This window comes from Rhamphochromis longiceps, linkage group LG11 (genome assembly GCF_057381845.1).
Source record: "Rhamphochromis longiceps isolate RC_006_pf linkage group LG11, R_longiceps_female_GT1.1, whole genome shotgun sequence".
Lineage (NCBI taxonomy): Eukaryota > Metazoa > Chordata > Actinopteri > Cichliformes > Cichlidae > Rhamphochromis > Rhamphochromis longiceps.
This window is the reverse complement of record NC_140567.1, coordinates 20,442,859-20,462,444: the sequence shown is the minus strand read 5'-3', so window position 1 is coordinate 20,462,444 and position 19,586 is coordinate 20,442,859. Positions and strand designations below refer to the sequence as shown.

General features: G+C 40.1%; 1 protein-coding gene across 1 annotated transcript; it reads right to left on the bottom strand.

Moving 5' to 3' along the window:
* Positions 1–521: 521 nt before the first annotated feature.
* On the bottom strand, positions 522–18,887 carry ankrd28b (ankyrin repeat domain 28b). The gene is made up of 28 exons (XM_085422728.1): positions 18,642–18,887; positions 13,748–13,831; positions 13,178–13,256; positions 12,570–12,640; positions 12,271–12,471; positions 10,809–10,896; positions 10,425–10,567; positions 10,021–10,233; positions 9,268–9,346; positions 9,056–9,170; positions 8,769–8,851; positions 8,527–8,590; positions 8,369–8,437; positions 8,152–8,292; positions 7,860–7,971; positions 7,698–7,724; positions 6,501–6,575; positions 6,203–6,404; positions 6,023–6,110; positions 5,823–5,940; positions 4,270–4,489; positions 2,918–3,005; positions 2,747–2,830; positions 2,460–2,605; positions 2,242–2,324; positions 2,037–2,119; positions 1,799–1,890; positions 522–1,636 (listed from the first exon to the last, which is right to left on the bottom strand). The coding sequence occupies exons 1-28, from the start codon at positions 18,666–18,668 to the stop codon at positions 1,353–1,355; spliced, it is 3,159 nt and encodes a 1,052-aa protein (XP_085278854.1). The 5' UTR covers positions 18,669–18,887; the 3' UTR covers positions 522–1,352.
* Positions 18,888–19,586: the final 699 nt, after the last annotated feature.

Sequence of the window (19,586 nt, the reverse complement as noted above, 5' to 3'; positions counted from 1 at the left end):
CTCATAAAATATACAGCAATCTCAGTACTGAAAGAATTCATTGGAACTTGAATTCACAGTCATTTTCCCTATATACATGCTAGTTTCTTTCCTCTTCAAGAAAAAAAGCAAGGAAAAGAAAAAAACACTTTTCCATACTAATGAAATTAGCGAATGTATTTTACATAATTCCAGTTAAAAGCATTTGTCAACAAACAAAACTGTGAATTCTTGAATCAGGGTACAATCGAGTGGTTTCTCTCTCTTTTTTTGAAGTTAAAGCAAGCAAAAGTCAATACTTTGACTAAGATAACAGCAAAAATATCATTTAGACAGAAGAAAAATCAAATGCCATCCTATCATTGGTTTACAGTGTTTCTCCTCGCAAAGCTCAGCCTAAATACCTCAGTAAGGGATCAGTGCTTCTCACAAATGTTTAAATACTTACCTAGTGTGCACCACTGTACTTTCACAGCTGCCTCTACAAACCCATCCTTTCTCAGTAACTAATGAAGGCACAAAATGAACACATAAAAAGGGACCAGAAGTACACAAATAATTTATTCTTCAAAGACTAAACCGCAATGGACAAGTCAATGTACAAAATTAAGGTTGCTCGACCTAATAATTAACCGGTGCACATATCAAATTTTTTGAAATTACTCAGATCATTAAAACCTGACTTTTTTTTGTTTTCCTCTAGAGGATAAGGAATTTAAGACATGAAAAATGGGTTTAATAAAAATTTGATCTCAAAAAATAAATGATCTTTTCCCCCAGTATGACTTTTACAGACTTGAAGGACAAGTGCATTCTGAAGGGTGTAGTGTGCGGATATAAACCCATGAACCCCCCCACCCCTCCAAACACACGCGCGCACACACACACACACACACATTAACAGAAACAGCGAACCGCCGATGAACCCAAGCCTTCTCAGTCTCATTTGCACAGTTAAAACTGGGTTAAAATGTATCCATGTCTCTTGGTCCCTGTTGGTTTAGCTCTCTGTGATGTGCAACCACCAGTCTACAGCATGTTATTGCCTTAGAAAGGTTGCCGTCTACCAAACGAGTCCAGGTTTTAGCACTCAAGAAGTCCGTGTTGGTAAAGCAGTGGTCACTGAGGTCCAGTATTAGTTGAAAGGACACCTAGTGCTGGATGAGGTGGTGATGAGCGTTGGCCAGCCTGCTGAACCTCCTCCCTCACTTGCTCGCTCTCTGGTGGTGGTGGTGATGAAGGGGTGGGGTGGGGTGAGGGGGACTCTTAAGGCTCCTGTGGGGGCTTGTGTCTCATTCTGCCCTCCCAAACTCATGGTGGATGATTTTTAAGACACAGCGTGTGTTTATGCATTTATCACTTTCGCCCTTCCTTCAGTACGTCTCTGAATCAGAGTCGTTGAGCTCCTCGTCTTTGTAGAAGCCGTCGTGGTGGCTGATGTTGTTGAAGCTGCAGTATGAGCTGTGCTCGCCACGCAGCACGGGCAGGCTGTCGAAGGTGACGCTCTTAGAGGGGCTGGTAGTGTAATGGTTAATGGCACTGAATGGGAGGGTTGGTGCCGGGGTGCAGGGAGACACAGGCATCATGGTGGCCAGGATGAGGGCTAGGCAGTCTGCCACATCTTTGTTGGGGGCACAAGCCAAGGCGGGCGTGTAACCTGAGGAAATAACAACACAACAATATTTTATGCTCCATAAAATTAATGCAAAGAAAACATTTGCAGTCAGCTTCTAATCCTGCTGTGCCCAAGGATGCACACCAAAACCCAGAAGTAAGACAAAAATAATAATAATTTAAAAAAAAACTACAGTGAATTTACCATTTTCATCAACTGCAAGGACACTGGCTCCCTTTGCAAGCAGCTCTTGCACTACCACAGTCAGGCCATTTCTTGCAGCCACGTGTAGAGGCCTTAAAAGACAAGATAAATCTTTGAAATCGGTGACAAGCTAGTCAACACTTACTAATTTGTTTTGTACATTTTGACATTAAGAATTCAGTTATTAACAATAATGCACTAACAAGCGAGGTACTAATATGATATGAGTGATACGTACGTCTGTAAGGCGGCATTAGTGGCATTTATGAGGTTTCTGTCTGTAATCTTCTCCAATATCAACAAGGCACTGGTTTCATGTCCCTATGGATGGGTATAAAAAGAGCCACACAGAGTGGTAAATGCTCATCCTTTCTCATATTTAAACACTTCGGCAAGACACTGTGCATACTAAGAGCACAGTGCCACCATATGGTACTACACACCTTACTGCAGGCCAGGTGTAGTGCAGTGTTCTTTGCAGCATCTTGTAGAGTGAGATCTGCTTTTGCACTGCTCACCAGCACCTCTAATGGTGACATGATCAAACACAGGAAAAACAAAATGAAGTTAATTCAATAAAGTAGTTTATTAATTCAATCCTCCACTTGATTATTATGTCCCGCTGTGATATTTGCCAGGGTAATAGTTAAAGCCTTCGTACCGACAGCGTTGGTCTGGCCGTTCTCAGCAGCCATCATGAGCGGTGTCTTCCCCACGGCGTCGACACTGTTGACCTGAGCGTTGTGGCTCAGCAGCAGCTGGAGACACTCCACGTGGTCAGTGAAGGCTGCGGCGTGGAGCGGGGTCCTGCACGTGCAACATCAAAGCAAAGCTCAGTATTTATTCAGTGATATGACCCTTCACTTCCTTACGCTCGTTCCCAGAATCAGGTGCTTTACAATTCTATTCAGGCTTGAATTAATATTTTTCTTGTAACATCATACATGCCTGTTTTTACTGTCTTTGGAATTCACAATTGCAGGGCCCAGTGTGTCTATCAGCATCTCAGCAGCACCTTCGTTGTCATGGATCCTAAGGAATAAAAAACAGCACTATTTAATCTGGTAGATGCTCCGTCCTTACACAAATTGATCGAGAGAAAGCAGCTCTAGGTCTTACACAGCACAGTGGAGGGGGCTGAAAGAATTGCCATCAGCCTTGTGGAAAACCTCTTGCTCCAGCAAAACCTCCACACACGTATCGTGACCTGCAAGAATGAAAACATTAGCTAGTTACAGCATTAACATAGCAATAATGACCAGGATGTGTCAAAACTAGCCTAAGGGTGTGCATAAGAGACCTGTGCCAACGAGGAAGACTGTATTAGTCCCCCTATGAAATGCAAAGTTCGGGTCAAAAGCTTCCCAAGTGCCATTTTTAACAGAAAAACAGAAATTTCAACATAGCATTTCTTAACATACTAGTTTTCTTTAGAAAGCATGAAGGATTTCTATTTGTGCTGCATAATTATTTCACTTTTTTTGTTTTAACTGAGCCATAGCACGAATCACTGCCGTGGAATGATGTCCTTTAATTTACAAGCTTTGAGCAGCTTTGAGCACAGTACAAAAAAAACTTCAGCAAGAGTTTGAGTTTGAGAAAGCATAATACCAAAACCAAAACAAATCAGTTTAGACTTGAGGAAAAGAATTGTTGATGCTCACAAAGCAGAGGAAGGATATACAAAGTTATCACATCATTTCCAAGTACTGAGAACTGGAGTGAGAAGCATCAATAAGAAATTCAAAGAGAGCCACACAGGACAGAAAAAGTCTGGCAGAGGTAGGAAGCAAAAGATTTCAAAATCTCTGAAAAGGAAACTGGTGAGAGATGTGTCTAAAGACCCCTTAGCAACTGCCAAAACATGAGTGAATGTTTTAGCTAAGCTGGGAATTATACGCTCAGAAGAGAATCACTAGAACCATGCAAAGGAATGGACTGTGAGATTGCACACCAAGAAAAGCCAGACTGAAGTATGCTAAGGACAACTTGGAGAAAGAGTATGCATACTGGAAGTGTGTCCTTTGGTCAGATGAGACTAAATCAGAGCTCTCGGTCCACAGAGACACTGTTTGTGTTCGGGGTAAGAAGCATCACGGAGGCTAATAATTTTAACCGTCTTAGTTTTTGTGAAATCATTTAATCTCTGTGTGCAAAGTAAAATAATGTAGGCATCCAAAAAAAACAACTTGGATGCTTGAAAAAACTATAAAAGAAAAATTCCTTTCTTTGTTTAACAGCACCTGGGAAACACAAAATGTTTAAAGACGGGACTAATAATTCTGTCGCCATCTGTATGATGAGCAAGCAATAAACATGGAAAAGATGTGCTTGGCTATATTCCAACCACATTTACTTGGGTGCTTCATTATACTAATCTACTGCACTTAGTGGCAGGCTTGCATGTTCTAACCATCACATGTAAATGTCTTTATCTACACGGAATGTCATCAAAGCCCTCTTCTCTGTACCATTGTAGCAGGCCCAGTGCAGTGGGGTGTAGCCTTGGTTGTCTGTTAAGACAGGGAGTGTTTCCACTGATTGGGCAGCATGCAGAAGGCCTCCCAGTACCCCTATGTGTCCACACGCCGCTGCCAGGTGGATCGGTGTGCGCCCTTTACAGTCTCGCACCAGGAAGCTGGCGCTGTGCTGAAGCAAAGCTTCCACACATTCCTCATGGCCAGTCACCGCCTGAGAACAGAAAACAGGTTTTACCAATGACTGGCTTACATCCTGAATGACAACATACAATATGTAGAAAAAAAAAAAAAAACAAGGTTTCAGAGAAACCTCTCAGATACTCGCAGCACTACCCAGTTTTCACAATATTTCCTCCATGAGTGTTGCTTCTTTTTCTTTAAGTTGTTTATTGTACATTTTGAGGGTCTACGTTGGGTCACTGCACTATAGTAGAAGTCAGCCTCTTTTTACTTTCAGTATCTTGACTGCCTTTTGGGCATCCCAAAGCAGAATATTTCCACATCGATTCCTAACATGATGCCTACGTTGCCTTGATGGCAAGGTTTTCTTTTCAATATATGCTGGCATGTCTGTTGTCCAAATAGAGCATATTTGTGTAGAAAGCTGGCACAGTAGGAGTGTTGTAAAGTCATACTGGGTAGAGAGTTTTGCGTCTCAGACTGGAATTCAACTATCGACCTTTCGCTTGCCAACTAAATGTGTAAACCCATACATTATGGAAAATCACACAAGGTCCTTTATATAACTTACAAAAAATATTAGTACTAAAACATTCCAAAAAGCATAACATTAATGAATAAAGAAGATATACAAGCAATAGACAAAGAAAGCAAAAGTAAAAATGTAAGAAAACAACATGTAAAAGCCAGTCCATACTTTCCTGAAGTTCGTTTATTTATTTCTAAATGGGGAAATGATTGTGCTGATAGAATTGCGAGAGGAAGTTTGTTCCACAGAACTGGGCTAAAACAGTTTACCATTTGTTTTAAGCCTTAACTGTAAAATATGTAACAGCAACTGATTCTGAAGGGTCTAGGGGTGGTATGAGGTATTAGGAGCTCTAACGTATCAAGTAGAGCCAAAATCTTGGGATTCTGAAGCAAATGGGAAGTTACTGTCGTTCTGTGAGTGATGTGTTCCCTGTGATTAGTGTGAATATACTTGCTGCTGTTTTGTACCAACTGTAGATACTGCCGCATCATTTAGGCATGTACACAATGACTTGCAACTATCTAATCAGGAGAAAATGAGGATGTTGACAAGCAATATTTCGAAAAGCGAGACTGGACTACATGTCTGACATGCTGGTTGGTTGGCAATAAGTGAAATGTGCCTTGCAACACAGTAAAAAACAAAAAACAAAACAAAAAAACTGTTGTGATTATTGTGTTGTTGCGATATTTGAAAGACACACTCATTCCACAAAGGCCAAGAAATACACATGTAAATTCTGATAGTGGTAGCAAGATTTAGGTATCCATACTGAAAACTGTGAATAAAGTTATGCACAGAAATATGAGTAAAAATAATGACATTTACTTACTCCTCTGTGCAGGGCTGTCCTGCCCCATTTGTCTTTGGCTTCTACATTGGCTCCTTTATTTAGCAGAGAATACACACAATCTGTGTGTCCACTCAGGACCGCAAGCATGAGAGGGGTTCTAGGAGATATGAGGCAATAATGTTAGCAATGACTTTAGAATAAGAATGGAAATAAAATAAAAAGATTTTCATTTAACTTACTGTCCATTCCCATCTTGAATGTCTACTGCACTTTGAAGATCAGCATTTCCAATGAGCAAACGTAAACACTCTGAGTGACCATTGGTAGCTGCGGGAAAGATTAACTTATTACTTATGTTGTATTTGGGTCTGAATTTTCAGGTTCAGGAAATTTTATTTGTAACTCCACGTCTAACATACCTGCAGCATGTATAGGTGTTCGCTTCAAGGTGTAATCTTTCACCAAGATGGAGGCTCCCTGGTTGATTAGGACATCCACACACTCCACATGCCCTTTGAAGGCAGCCAGGTCCAGGGGTGTGCGCCCTTGGCTGTTTCTCACATCCAGATCCAGCAGAGACTGCACCAGAACCTCCATAGCTTGATGGTGACCATGGTATGCCTGAAAGGTGGATTCCCCCATTATAAAGTTACTGCTGACGCTGGTGACATGTACTGCTCACCAGAAGGATAAAACCAAGTGTTTCAAATTACTCACAGCAAGATGCAGGGGGCTGACAGGGGCTCTGACATCCGCGTCGTTCAGGATGTCTGTCCCTGAGGTTTCCATTAGCTGAATAAGCCAAGACACACATGAGAACCTGATTCAGATATTGTTTCCTTTCCTACTGCATGACTCTGTGCCCTATTTTATATACATAAAAACTACAAAAAAATATGTCAAGCCTTGATTATACTCTGTTATAGACAGAGTTACAGACAGCTGGAGACATCACAGCAGAAAAATCCTTCCTGTTATACGTCTTTGAAGTTTGGCTGAAATCTGTTGCTTGGGGCTTTTGTATTGTAATGAAAATGTTTCTGCAGATGAGTTTGGGCGATCACAAACGAACATCTGTAGGGACCCTTGTGCTCACTGACTAATGAAAAAAATTCCATCACTTGGACTCAACCAGACCCACAGGTCCAGAAAATAAGGCCTCAGTCATAGAGTTTTGTGGTACTTCTTGCTAGTTTTATGAAGAGACTCCTCAGTTGTGAGGCTTCTTCTCTTCTACGAACTCAAGAAATTAAATTTAAAAAAATCTATCAACTAAAGGGATAAAAACATCAAGGACACCAAAAAAAAACAGGTTACCATTCAACCGAGGGAGATAGTAGCCTGAACACTGAAATTTACCAGAAACCCACCATAAACTCTGAGTCCCACCACCCAGTGGAACACAAACTTAGGGTTATCAGAAGCTTACACAACTATACAGAAAACGTTCCCTCCAAGGTAAAAGAAAAAGGAACGCACACATTAACAGAGTACTTTTAGTTATCAGCAAAGAGGCATGAGACAAAATGTCAGACATTCACCAGGGGAGAACCAAGACGTCATCCAGAGAACACAGACGATTCAAGGAGGAGTAAAAGAAGTCATCTATGCCCAAACAGAACAACCATTTCAGAACAGGTGGTTGCCTAAAACACCAACTATAACACACTTTTGAGATCCCCTCCCAGGTGATTCACTCACTCACATGTTGAAATGTGCAACCCCAATAACGTAATAATGATGACAACAACTCTCTGGACTAAGTCCAAGGTGAAAGCACCACTAGGGGCTGAATAGCTCATAATCCCCATGATAGGATTCTTCACTGTTATAACTGAAGAATCCTCTCAGACAAGAGGTGAAATGTCTTCAAGAGCCTAAAAAGAAGAACTAAAGAACTAAAAATCAACTTACCACATCTAGGGGTGTTTCACTTGCAATCTGTTAAAGAACAGGAAAAAAACACAAACAAACAAAAAACAGGCAATTCTTTAAGCAGAATTCCACAAAACACAAATATGAAAACAGGGACATGGTGGCTGTTAAGTGTCATGTACTCTGGATTGAAGTTCTTACCAGCTCCAGACAAAGGCGATGTCCATACGCTGAGGCGTAGTGCACAGCATTGTAGCCCTGATTGTCCCGGATCCCTGGATTTGCATCATTTCTCAGTAAATATTCCAGGCACCTGCAGACACAACAAAAGCGCTGTAGTCAAGGAAACAACATGTTGGCTTCTAGTCCTAAACCACTACTCAGCATAATGGATAATGCAGGTGGTTATTTTTACTTTTATCTGTGAAAAACTACAAACATGAACCACCTCCCACACAACATCCACCATTTTTAATAGAGAGAATTTACTGACTTTCCATCTGTGTCAGACGCAGCGGCGTAGTGGAGAGGAGTGCAGCCCCGCTCGTCTAGGTCATTGACGCTGGCCCCAGACCCCACCAGAGCAAACAGGCACTGGTAGTTACAATTGGCAGCAGCGTAGTGCAGAGGGGTCCTGGAAAAGCAAACACAGCTCAGTTCCCTGTTCAAATTTGACTCTTGATCCAAATCCACCAATAAATACTACAAACCTGCCAAAGCTGTCCTTTCTGTTGAAGTCGGCCCCAGTGTTGAGGAGAAGATTTAGACATTCCAGGTTTCTGAGGGGTTAGACAGACAGATAGTCACTTGATTAAAAATTACACAATACTTTAATACTAAAGGCGATATTCAGCCATCGTGTACTGACCCTCCAGCAGCTGCAGCATGTAAACAGGTCCTCCCAAAGTCATCAGGAGTATCAATATCAAAGCCTGCACAGGGTAAAAGTGATTATGAAGGAGACACATTCAGGATATATTATAAAATGTTTTACATTGCACATGATATATTTTTGTACTTTTTTTCCTGTCAGGAATTTCTAAACTACTTAAACGTGAGCTTTGTGTCACGTTGCACTGAAGGTTGTGACAGGGCATGAGTGCCGTTCACCTGAAGACAGGAGCTTTCTGCAGCAGTCAGAGAAGCCACTGAGAGCAGCTAAATGCAGTGGGAACATGCCATGGATTCCTCGTCTGAATGAAAAAAACAAAAAACTTTGTATCATACAAACAGTACACAACAATGTTGCTAATGTGGGAATAAAAAAATGACTATTACTAGCACATTACCATTTATATGAGTTACACAACAGATACTACATGTGTGCTTTCAGAAGGAAGGCTCTTCAATATATGTTCTAAGACTTGACTGAAAAATCAACAGAAAGGCTCACGTACTTAGCTGTGTCAGCTCTGTTGGAGATGAGAGTGTTAATGAGGAGTTCGTGGCCGTATCGAGCGGCAATGTGTAGTGGTGTATTTCCGTTCTTGTCTTCACAGTCAATCTCCGCACCTTTAGGGGGAAAAAACAAAAATCAAAGCAAGCATTTAGCCTCTGTTACACTAAAAAGCAGTTTTTGCTTCTGGGTCCAGCATGAGAAACAGCTCACCTTTCTCAATGATTGCTTGAGACCTCGAGAACCTCCCATGGATCGCTGTCATGTGGAGTGGAGTCTTCCCATCTTTACTCTGAATTGAAACAAAAACTTATTATCTGACAAGTTATGCCTTTTTACAGTAAAGTTTAATCCCCAAGTCAATCAGCTTCCCTCAAACAATGAGAAGACCTATCACATGTAGGAAGCAGGCACAATAATACACGTTTACACACAAGGAAGCAAGACGTTAGGGCTGTGCGATTTTATACGCTATCGTTTAATTTGTGGTGTCGCATTTTTTCATTGTTTGGATGGCCACCAAGTGAATGCAGGTACAGAAAATACCAGCATGGCCAGCGAAGATGAGGCAGAACCAGGTAGCTCCAAACAGAAATACTAAACTAGGGGCTACCTCTGTAGCATGGAAATGGTTTGGTTATGAAAAGTCTGACACAGACCAGAAAACTGTACTATGCAAATTATGCCGCAAACCGGTCCCCAGCACAAACTCACACACGACAAACCTCTACCACCTACGCAAGAATCATGTGAAAGAGTATGGAGAGAGTTTACGGATGGGAGGCCAAAAGGAGCCGTCAGGTGCTCAAAATAAACCTTAGACTCAAAGGTTACAACAGGCTTTTCCCCGCAGCATGCCATGTAATAAATACTCACAAAGAAAATGGTGGTCGTTACAAGTTATATCTAAAAATATATGTAAATACTTAGTTGTTTAATAACAAGCTTTGCCTGGTTTTTACTCACTTTAATGTTGACATCTGCCCCATTGCAAACCAGAAGCTCCAGGCAGAGTGCTCCGTGACGCGAGGCGGCGGTGAAATGCAGAGGGGCAAAGCCCTTCTCGTTCACCTGGTTGACGTTGGCTCCACAGTCTATGAGCTCGTTCACAACCACATCTTGCCCGTTGTAGCAGGCCACGTGGAGGGGTGTGTTGCCATATGCATTGGGCTCATTGATCTAGAAAGTCAGGAAAACAGCAGGCAATTAAAACAATTAGAATAAAGTGCTACAAATAAAAGAACAGTTACAGTTAGAACAGTTGTAACACACAATTTAGAGACACCACTGAAAAATATCTCTCCTGTTGAGCTCATACAGTATAGCAGTGTCTACAGTGCGATGGCAAAAAGCTTGTGGGTGGAACCTACATCCACCCCCAAGTCCAGGAGGTATTTAACAACGCTGATCATTCCACTAGAGGCTGCCGCATGTAGGGGGGTGTAAGATTTCTTATCTTTGCAGGCCACCTCAGCTCCATGTGATGCCAGCAGCTTCACCACTTCTATGTGTCCTGAAGATAAAAAGAGATTTAATTACATAATGCTTACACAAAGATATTAGACATGTTTTTTGTTCATATGGCATCTACTCTAATGTAAACATTTAAAAACATTTTAACAGATGATTTTTATTCAAATAAAATTCTGCCATTTAAGTTAATATTGACCACAAGAAGAAAGGAATGTCTAAAGTTGCATAAAAATGAACAAATACCAAAACGTAAAAATCTCTATGGCTGCATTATTTTTTACCCATGTAGGCGGCCCAGTGTATCGCACGGCGGTCCTTCTTGTCAAAAGCATTGATGTTGGCCCCTCTGGAGAGCAAGAGTCTCACCATCTAAAAGTAGCAAAAAAAACAAAAAAAAAACAAACAGGGGATGAGAAAAAACATCAGGGGACGCTGCAACATCAACCTACCTATCTACCATTTGCAATAAATGTAGCAACTTATATACACTGCATGCAGTGTTTACATATTAGACATACGAGTTCAGTGACTTTATCTTAGCGCTCTTGGATCAATTGTCTTGTCAATGTATGCGTATCTTCACTTTAATATAATAGAAATTATTTGAACCTGCAGGGGTTTCTAAAGTTATTTTTTAACTTGCTGAGCAAACATGAGTGGTGAAACCTTGTCACCCTTTTGCACAGATTCTGTGCAGGTATGCCAACCGAACAAATATAATTAAGATTAAACAAGAAAACATGCATTTCCAAATATCCTGTCTTGTACAGCCAGTAGTGTGGCATTCTTCTCTTGGAGCATACCTCCATAGACTCACCTTTTTCATATTTATATGCTTAACTTGAATCCACTGTATACCTAAAAGATGCTCCAAATAGCTTGTATGCACTTGCATTCATTTGCATGAATTTTTGATAATTCACTTTTAAGATAGCTAATTTGCATGCAAGTACAAGATTACAATGGGTAATTTGCATCCAGACACATGATTGGTCAAGCACTATCTGTGCATCCAGCACCCTTAAGTATGCGACCACAATTTATGACTGCATGCAGAGAGCCCACTCAGTCTTAAGCCATGTCTGAAAATGCAGTTTGTGCTCTTTAATTCAATGTAGCTGGCTCATTAAACATTGAAAAGCTGCCCTCTTTAACTTAAGAGGGTGCCCTGATGTCAGGAAGCATTTGGATGACTGGACCAGATTTTGCGCAACTGAATCCGGGATCAAACGGTCGGGTCGGTTAGTCATGCGCTACTAAAATTCAGCAGACCTATATGTGGATGTTGCTTGTCTCAACTAACACTTGTTAAATGGGCAAATAATGTGACCATTATTCTGCACTGCATGGCAGAGTGCCCACCAGTGTTTAATCATTCTTGAGGCAAGCAGAAACACTTCTTAGAAAGAGATCGGGAACTTCTAATAACAGTCAGGTAAACACACCCAGTAATGCTAGCATACTCTGACAGTTTGCCAGCAAAAACAATCTATGTAGCACACAGCAATTTAAATCAATCAATATGAGGATTACTGAAGAGGTTATACTCAAAGACAATGCACACTTTACAACCACAAAACCTCACCAACCCTCTACATTAACACTCTGCTCCTTAAGAAAGCTGATACCAAATGTTCAGCTGCTATTTCAATTCATTAACGCGCAACCACATCGATTCCAAAGATGTTAAAGTGCCTCCTTAAGCACAGTTTAATCTAACAATGTCTTAGGGTTTAAATTTACCTCCAGATGACCGCTGAAGGCTGCATGGTGCAGCGCGGTGCGGCCTGCTCTGTCTGACACATTCACATTGCTGAGTAGTGGCACTAGGGCTTCGGCGCAGCGGACCGCCTTATTGGCGGCGGCGATGTGAAGTGGCGTCTGCCAGTTTTTGTCTCGGGCATTTACATCAGCCGAGTGTTTCAGCAACACCTGGACAGCATCCTGTGAAGAAAAAACAACAAGTAGGTTTACATTGTTTGGATATGCAAACCTGTGTCTTGTAGTGTGTATGACAGAGAACAAAGGGAAAATTCACATACCTCACTGCAGGAGGCCACAGCTCGGTGCAGGGGAGTGAGCCACTTGTTATCTTTGGCATTTACTCTTGCACCTAGAAGTGAAGAAGCAAAGGCTATTTAAACTCATATGGTTTTGCTGCATATGGTGCAACGTTTCGACAAGAAGGTATTCAACAGTTTTTGAAGAGACTAAATTAGAAAAGTTCAGAAAAGGCTGAAAGAGGTGTAGAGACATTTCAAATATCTCATCATACTGTATGCAGAGGAATGATTGCTTGTATTCCACTTTGCTATTAAAAGGTGCCATTATGTACACACACACACACACACACACACACACACACACACACACACACACACACACACACACACACACACACACACACACACACACACACAGCAGTATGTCATGTGCTCCCAGCATTAGGAAGATAATTATAGGCACATCTGTAATATTTCTAATATTTCACATTTTAAGAGCATGACTTATTTTCTCTGATTAAAAACTGTTAGATAATCTCTCCAGACACCTGTGAAACTCTCATTTCTACAATCCAAAATTCACCCAGTATTTGTGGCTTCAAGCACTTTCTTGTGATCATTGCATTAATACTAAGAAGAAAACATACCAGATAGAATCAACAGCTCTATAATTTCTGCATCTCCGAGATAGGCGGCAGCATGCAATGGAGTTCGCTTCTCATTGTCCTGTATTAAGTGAACAGGAAGAAACTGCTGAGATTACAGAGAAACAAAACAACTTGCAGTAAACACTGCAATCTGTCTCTTCATTACATGTGCATTGGTCTGGTGTAGCAATACAAAAACACATTTTCCTTAACATTTGCAACACTGTAGTGTTAACAGGAACAAATATTTACACAAACACCACATTGTGGTTTTAACAAATTAATAAAAATAAAAATAAAGAAAAGCCTTGCAGTGAAGGACGAGCGAGTACAAAACAGCCTTATTTTGAAACAAACACCACCACTTGAATATGTAATATTGACGAGGAATGCAGTAAAGAAAAAAAAAAAGAAAAAAGAGGCAGGTCATGCAGTGCTGTTCTGTATGCTACAATATCTGTAAGAAAGAGCTGCACGAGGCCTTTCAAGGACAACTGCACATTAGGCCCCCCCCAAAAATAACAATAATATGAGGAAACAGATGCAGATATTTGTAACTGTTGGGCTTACCTGTGCATTCACATCTTCTTTTTTGAATATAAGCGAACGTACTTCATCAGGATCTACATTGAAAATAGCTTTCAGCAAAGGAGGCTGTAAAAGAAAGAAAAAAAAAAAGCACACAATAAATAAAAAGGACAAAATTATCATGATTTTGATACTTTTCTTTGTGGACATGTAACACCATCTCAGATTCCATCACTACAATTTGCATACAGAGCAAACCCAATGAACTGCGAGTAACAATCTTGTCTGTCTGACGGGTATTGTTGAAATCTGAGAAAACCAATAATCCGCCAAACTTAAACTTAAGGACTTCAGCATGCTTGCAACACAGGACATACACAACACTCATCTGAAGACCAAATATTGGCATTCAACAAAGCACAAATGAAAGCAATGTAAAAGAGCATTATTCTTTGGGAGAAAGAGAACAAACAATGAAACGATGACTCCGCATGTCACAGACTGCCAAGGCCACTTTTTAAACACCGTTCTGCACTTTCTGTCTGTTGATAAGTAAACATGCCATGTTAGCAGAGATAAACATCGCAGTTTTTGAATGAAGACATTAAAAAAGACAGACCCAAACCTTGTACTCAAAATGAGAACTGTGCTGCTTACTTTCACACAGCCAGGAATCAAAAACAGGAAAAAAAATAAAAGTACACAGCTCCTCTCATTCACCACATCCAACATGATCACAAGATCAAGTTATGGCATAAAAATGAACCAAAGTTCTTTGAGAAATCTCTCTTGTTGATCATCGTGTAGACAGAGTGCTAGCAGTGTGTTTTTCAACATGAGTGTATAATGGAATTTTTTCCATCATAACACTTGGGATGTTTCTAAAAAGTGACAAAACATGTGAACACAATAAATTTCAACCTAATAGACATGTTGGCCATTGAATTGGCAACACCTTATAAAAATAAATTGCTGCTATGCTCATTTTCTCAGTTTCATACTGATGACTCCTCACTTGTCCAGTTATGTATAAACACTTGCTATGTGTACATAGGCTTTAAAAACATTTTTGCTTATGCTTAAAAAACTGCTATACCCTTCACATTTTATACATATTAATAATTGCACAAATGCTTTAATATAATTTATACTATGCCTTCTACATAATAAAGTTATGAATAATAAAACTGACTTTGACTTGAAGAACTGGCAGTGTTGTGTATCTTTCTATGACTTCAGTGCAAGCCAAACTCTAAATGCCAAACTCAGCATTTAGAGTTTGCCACACCATAAATGACAGAACTGAGTCTTGAATGCAGCGTTACAATATTCCCTTCATGTTGGATAACACTTTCTGATGCTAGCTTCAGTCTTTTTATGTTTTTTGAAAGAGTCAACCACTCCTGTAATTTTAGACAGACGAAATGCTTGCAATGCTCAAATAAAATCATTGAAAAAACAAAAGAATAACCCAAAAAACAAAAACAAATCCTAGGTAAGTAATATGACTAAAATATATCATTTATGTTTAGCAACACTGGATCGCTTTAAAACCAGAGCAAAGATTTTGGAAACACTGGAGTCTTTGATCAGGATGTTTTCATCTGCATGCCCTGTAGCAAGAGGCTGGGTTGGACAGGGACAACAGTGGAGAGGAGGAGATCCCTTCCAGGCAGAGCATTCCTGACATTTTAAAGTGTTACAGCTGAACCCCCAATTAAAAACTATATTCCTAAGAAATACACTATAAGTGAGAAATCTTAACCTGAATGAATAAGACAGCATATATGCAAAACAAAATGCATGAACAAGAAGTGGCCGAGAGAAGGAAACTGCTTTTAAAATAATCTGCTGCCTGCATCATGAAACATTGCGTTATCTACTAGTGACGTGCGATGCCACTGATTTCCTTTCTGATCAGCTACCAAGTAAAATTCAGACTGGTATTGGTGATTGTGATCCAATACAGACACTTTGTACAAAAACTTAATGTGTTTAGAAAATCCAAAGTATTGTCTTTCAAAATATACCTTCATAATGGATACATGACATCAGACTTCTTGCTCTTATCATTCAATTATGAAGAATTATATATAAGAAAAAAAGCAAAAAAAGGCAAAAAAAAAAGCCTGAAAATTCAATGCCTACATTTTAAAAGGATTCAATTAACAATTAAAAACATATATGACTGATTTAAAATAATAATAAAGCTGAGAAACATTTCCTAGATACATGTTATTATCTATCTTATGTATGTTTGAATTGTATTTTTAGTGTTACACATCACCAACAGCTCCACATTTTCCCTCTCTGTACCTGGAAAGTATCTGCCTGTAGCACCAAAGGACTTCCTAGCAGCACCTGTCCCTCACCTCTTCTTCAGTTAGCCTCATCATAAACTCATCATCATATTCCGTGTAATGATTTACTTTTGTGTCACAAACCACGTCTTGGCTGTTTGTGGAGCTGAAACGGCTCCACGCATGACTCTGCTTACGATCATCACCTGAGCGAGCGATGCATTTATACAGCTGTATTTCGCATCACTATGACAAGCGGAAGGAGGAGTAGTTCCTACAAATCATTTAGAAAATCCTAATAATATAGTTACTTTCCACTGTGTTCCTGTTAATCATAAACTCCTAATTTAGCCCAAATTAATAAAATATTGATATTTTAATATGAGCATGGATTCTAGAACATAAATATCTGGTATTGACAGAATCAATACTTTAGTATCGATCCTCACACCACTATTATGTACTCATAACCTTTACGTGCCTGAAATAGATTTTGGCTTAAAATAACTCAAAACATACCAAATAAGTCTACTAGCTGAGAGAAAACAAAAACACTGAACTTAATGACTCCTCTCTTTGCTTTCCATTGTACAGGTAAAATGATGCAATATACAGGGTACATGCATTCATTAGTATTCAATCATTCAACTTAGCAGGCTGCCCAGCTAGTCAATTAGGTTAATGTGCATGCATGCAGTTTGTATGTGCAAAAGACATTTGGTTTATGAAAGTGCATCTTCAGCAACCCACTTTAAAACATTAATCAAGCACAACTACGTATACTTGCAATCATCTGGTTTTGCAGTACTACTTCCTGATGCCTTTTAGTGACTCATGCTTCATGAAGTTAAATACAGAACCAAGAATTTATACCTCTACCTGACAGAAAAGATATACAATAAAGTAAGGGAAATTGCTGAGTTTACTTCATATAAGCCAAATGTCAAACATTGTAAGGGTCATTGTTGTTATTTCATTTTTTTTTTTTAAATCTATCAAGGTCACCCTGCTATGGATAAGCCCTCAACAGCTATTCAACACATATGCGGTGCCATGGGTGGATTATTCCCAGCGACATATTGAAGCAATCACGACATTACAAACTTGTACAACCACGACTGCCATCTCAAAAGCGAGCAAGCAAGCAGCATACAGTGGCTTTTTCTTTCTTTTTCTTTTTTTTTTTTTTTTAAACACAAGGACAATGAACTCGTTTAGTTATTATAATGCCCATGAATGTCTGCAGGGCACAAAGCAGGTTAGAGTTACTGGGGACAAATTCAGCCAACAAGCAGACTCTTGTGGTTCGAACACTATTTGCGCCATGTTAAAAACAAAAAAGAAGGACAGATCTGCATTTTGTTGTTTTCAGTTCTCCGTGTCCTGCATGAGTGGTGGTGGTGTAGGAGATTTTCTATGCTCTTCTCTCACTGCTGGACTGTGTGCCTCCTCTCCTCATACAAGCCAAGCTAGTTAATACCATCACCATGGAGACAGCTCTTTGGCAACTTCCACCGGCTCACAGGAGCCCAGATCATTCAAGCACACACAGACCATAAAAGACACATGCGCGTACATATGTCACAGAATAGCAGGCATGTGCAAAACAAAACCCTTAAAATGATAACACTGAGCTATTCTGGTTTTCACGAAGTAGGTGTCAAGTGTTTTTTTTGCAGAGTTTAAAATGACACGTCTACTGTCACACTGCCATTGCCCTCATATATTAAAGCATTACACAGCAGTTTACCTGCATTTTTCCCCAGTAACGCGGTACACATGGGTATAGAGTATGCGAATACTAGCTAATAGAAACTGTCTTGTTTTATATATTTTTGAGTTTTTCTATAAGGGCACACACTAAAGAGGTCTGATTACAGGCATAGCTTAACTGTAACAGTGTTATAAATCCTCTTGAAAACAATAAAGTCACCAAACTAGCACAAAGCTCCGCTCAGATCCAATCACTCCATTATCCTGCCCCACTGTGACACCAAATAACATAGTTTGGTGAATCAGTGAACAAAAACTATATCGTTATTTAAGGGTTTTCTAAACCTACAGCTGCCACAAACATCACTAGTTGGTTTTGCTAACATAAATATAACCACAAACGTTTAGCTGTCACAGTAATGTCACAATCAACAGATCGCTTTGGCTGTCATGACAATAATCTCACTGTAACAGCAACAGAGAGGAAATTATTGTTTATCAATAACGCTAGAATTGCTCGTAAGCGACTGCACAAACACAATTTAGCATTGTTGTCTCACAATATGCTAACTAGTCACTTCACAAGTGAGTCGCTGGATGCATTTCACGCAGGCTCGGGCTAATTGCTGGAAATAAATACAACATCATTAGCTGCTTTTTAACTCAACAGCCATTTAAGTACATGTCGGTGTGCAAACGTGATGGGAACAACAACGGGGCTTCGAATGTTACACGCAGTACTTCAGCCAGCTTTCACCTCATCGAGGACAATTCAAATTCTAGATTAAGGAAATGCTTCCGTTTCAGAGTCAGGCTCGAAAGACTCGAATTACATTGCGCTGGCGAGCGCTGAAATCGAGGCTAACATTAGCCGGCCACTTGCTCAAACTTACGGTAAACCTCTAACACCAGCCATTACTTACCTGGTCTCGAATTTTGAGAACCACCATATTTGTGGTATTTTAACAGCTCTCATGCAGGTTCATAAAGGAATACTTGTCTCCTTCCGAACAGCAGCGTGTGATCTCGGTTGCTTCTGCCGCTGGTTTTGCTGGAGGCCTAGCGTGACTCTAGCTTAGCTCGCTCGCTAGCTAGCTTCCTAACCTGATGGCATGAAAGCGAGAGGAGTAGCGGAAACTCCATAACATTGCCGCCACCATATTTCACCTCGCCGAAAAGACGCAATCCGATAGGCTAAGAGCGCTCTAGATGTCAGTAAGGGAATCGCTGATTGGTTGTTGCCAGCTGCATTCTGTAACAGCACAGACGCACTTTGTTGAATATTGCACTGCCCTCAGCGCTTATAAGTGTAGATATTTTCTATAAGGAGCAATTTTAAACTCTATATTCCACGTGACATTTATTAACATTGTAATTTACCCATGGTGCACTGCTCTGAATAACGTGGTTTTGAGAACAGCTGAATGTTTTTCTATTTACTAACTGTGACTCATCCTGAAGTTGCACAAGTGCGACAACCATGCAACCGCTGCAGCAACTCCATGGATGCCACTGGGAGTCAAGTGTTGACAGCAGTAATACGAGTTCTCCGGGCTGACGGGGGCCTCCTGGAAACTTTTTTTTTTAAAAAAAGGTAAGCAAACACACAACACAAACACAAAACAGTACTATCTATTTATTTTACGGCGACAACAGTAAAATAGATCTGAAATTTATTAAAACTGACTTATTAAAACTGTGAATTACTGGCGGTCCTAAAATGCGAAATGGGTTTCAGGTCTACTGATCCAACACCGAAATTTGATGAAATACGGCCACCTAGTGACTTCCCTTTTAACTACAAGCAGTGGAACTCTTTTAGCTTATGGCAATCAATTTAAAACAATATTTTATTTTATGTATGTGTT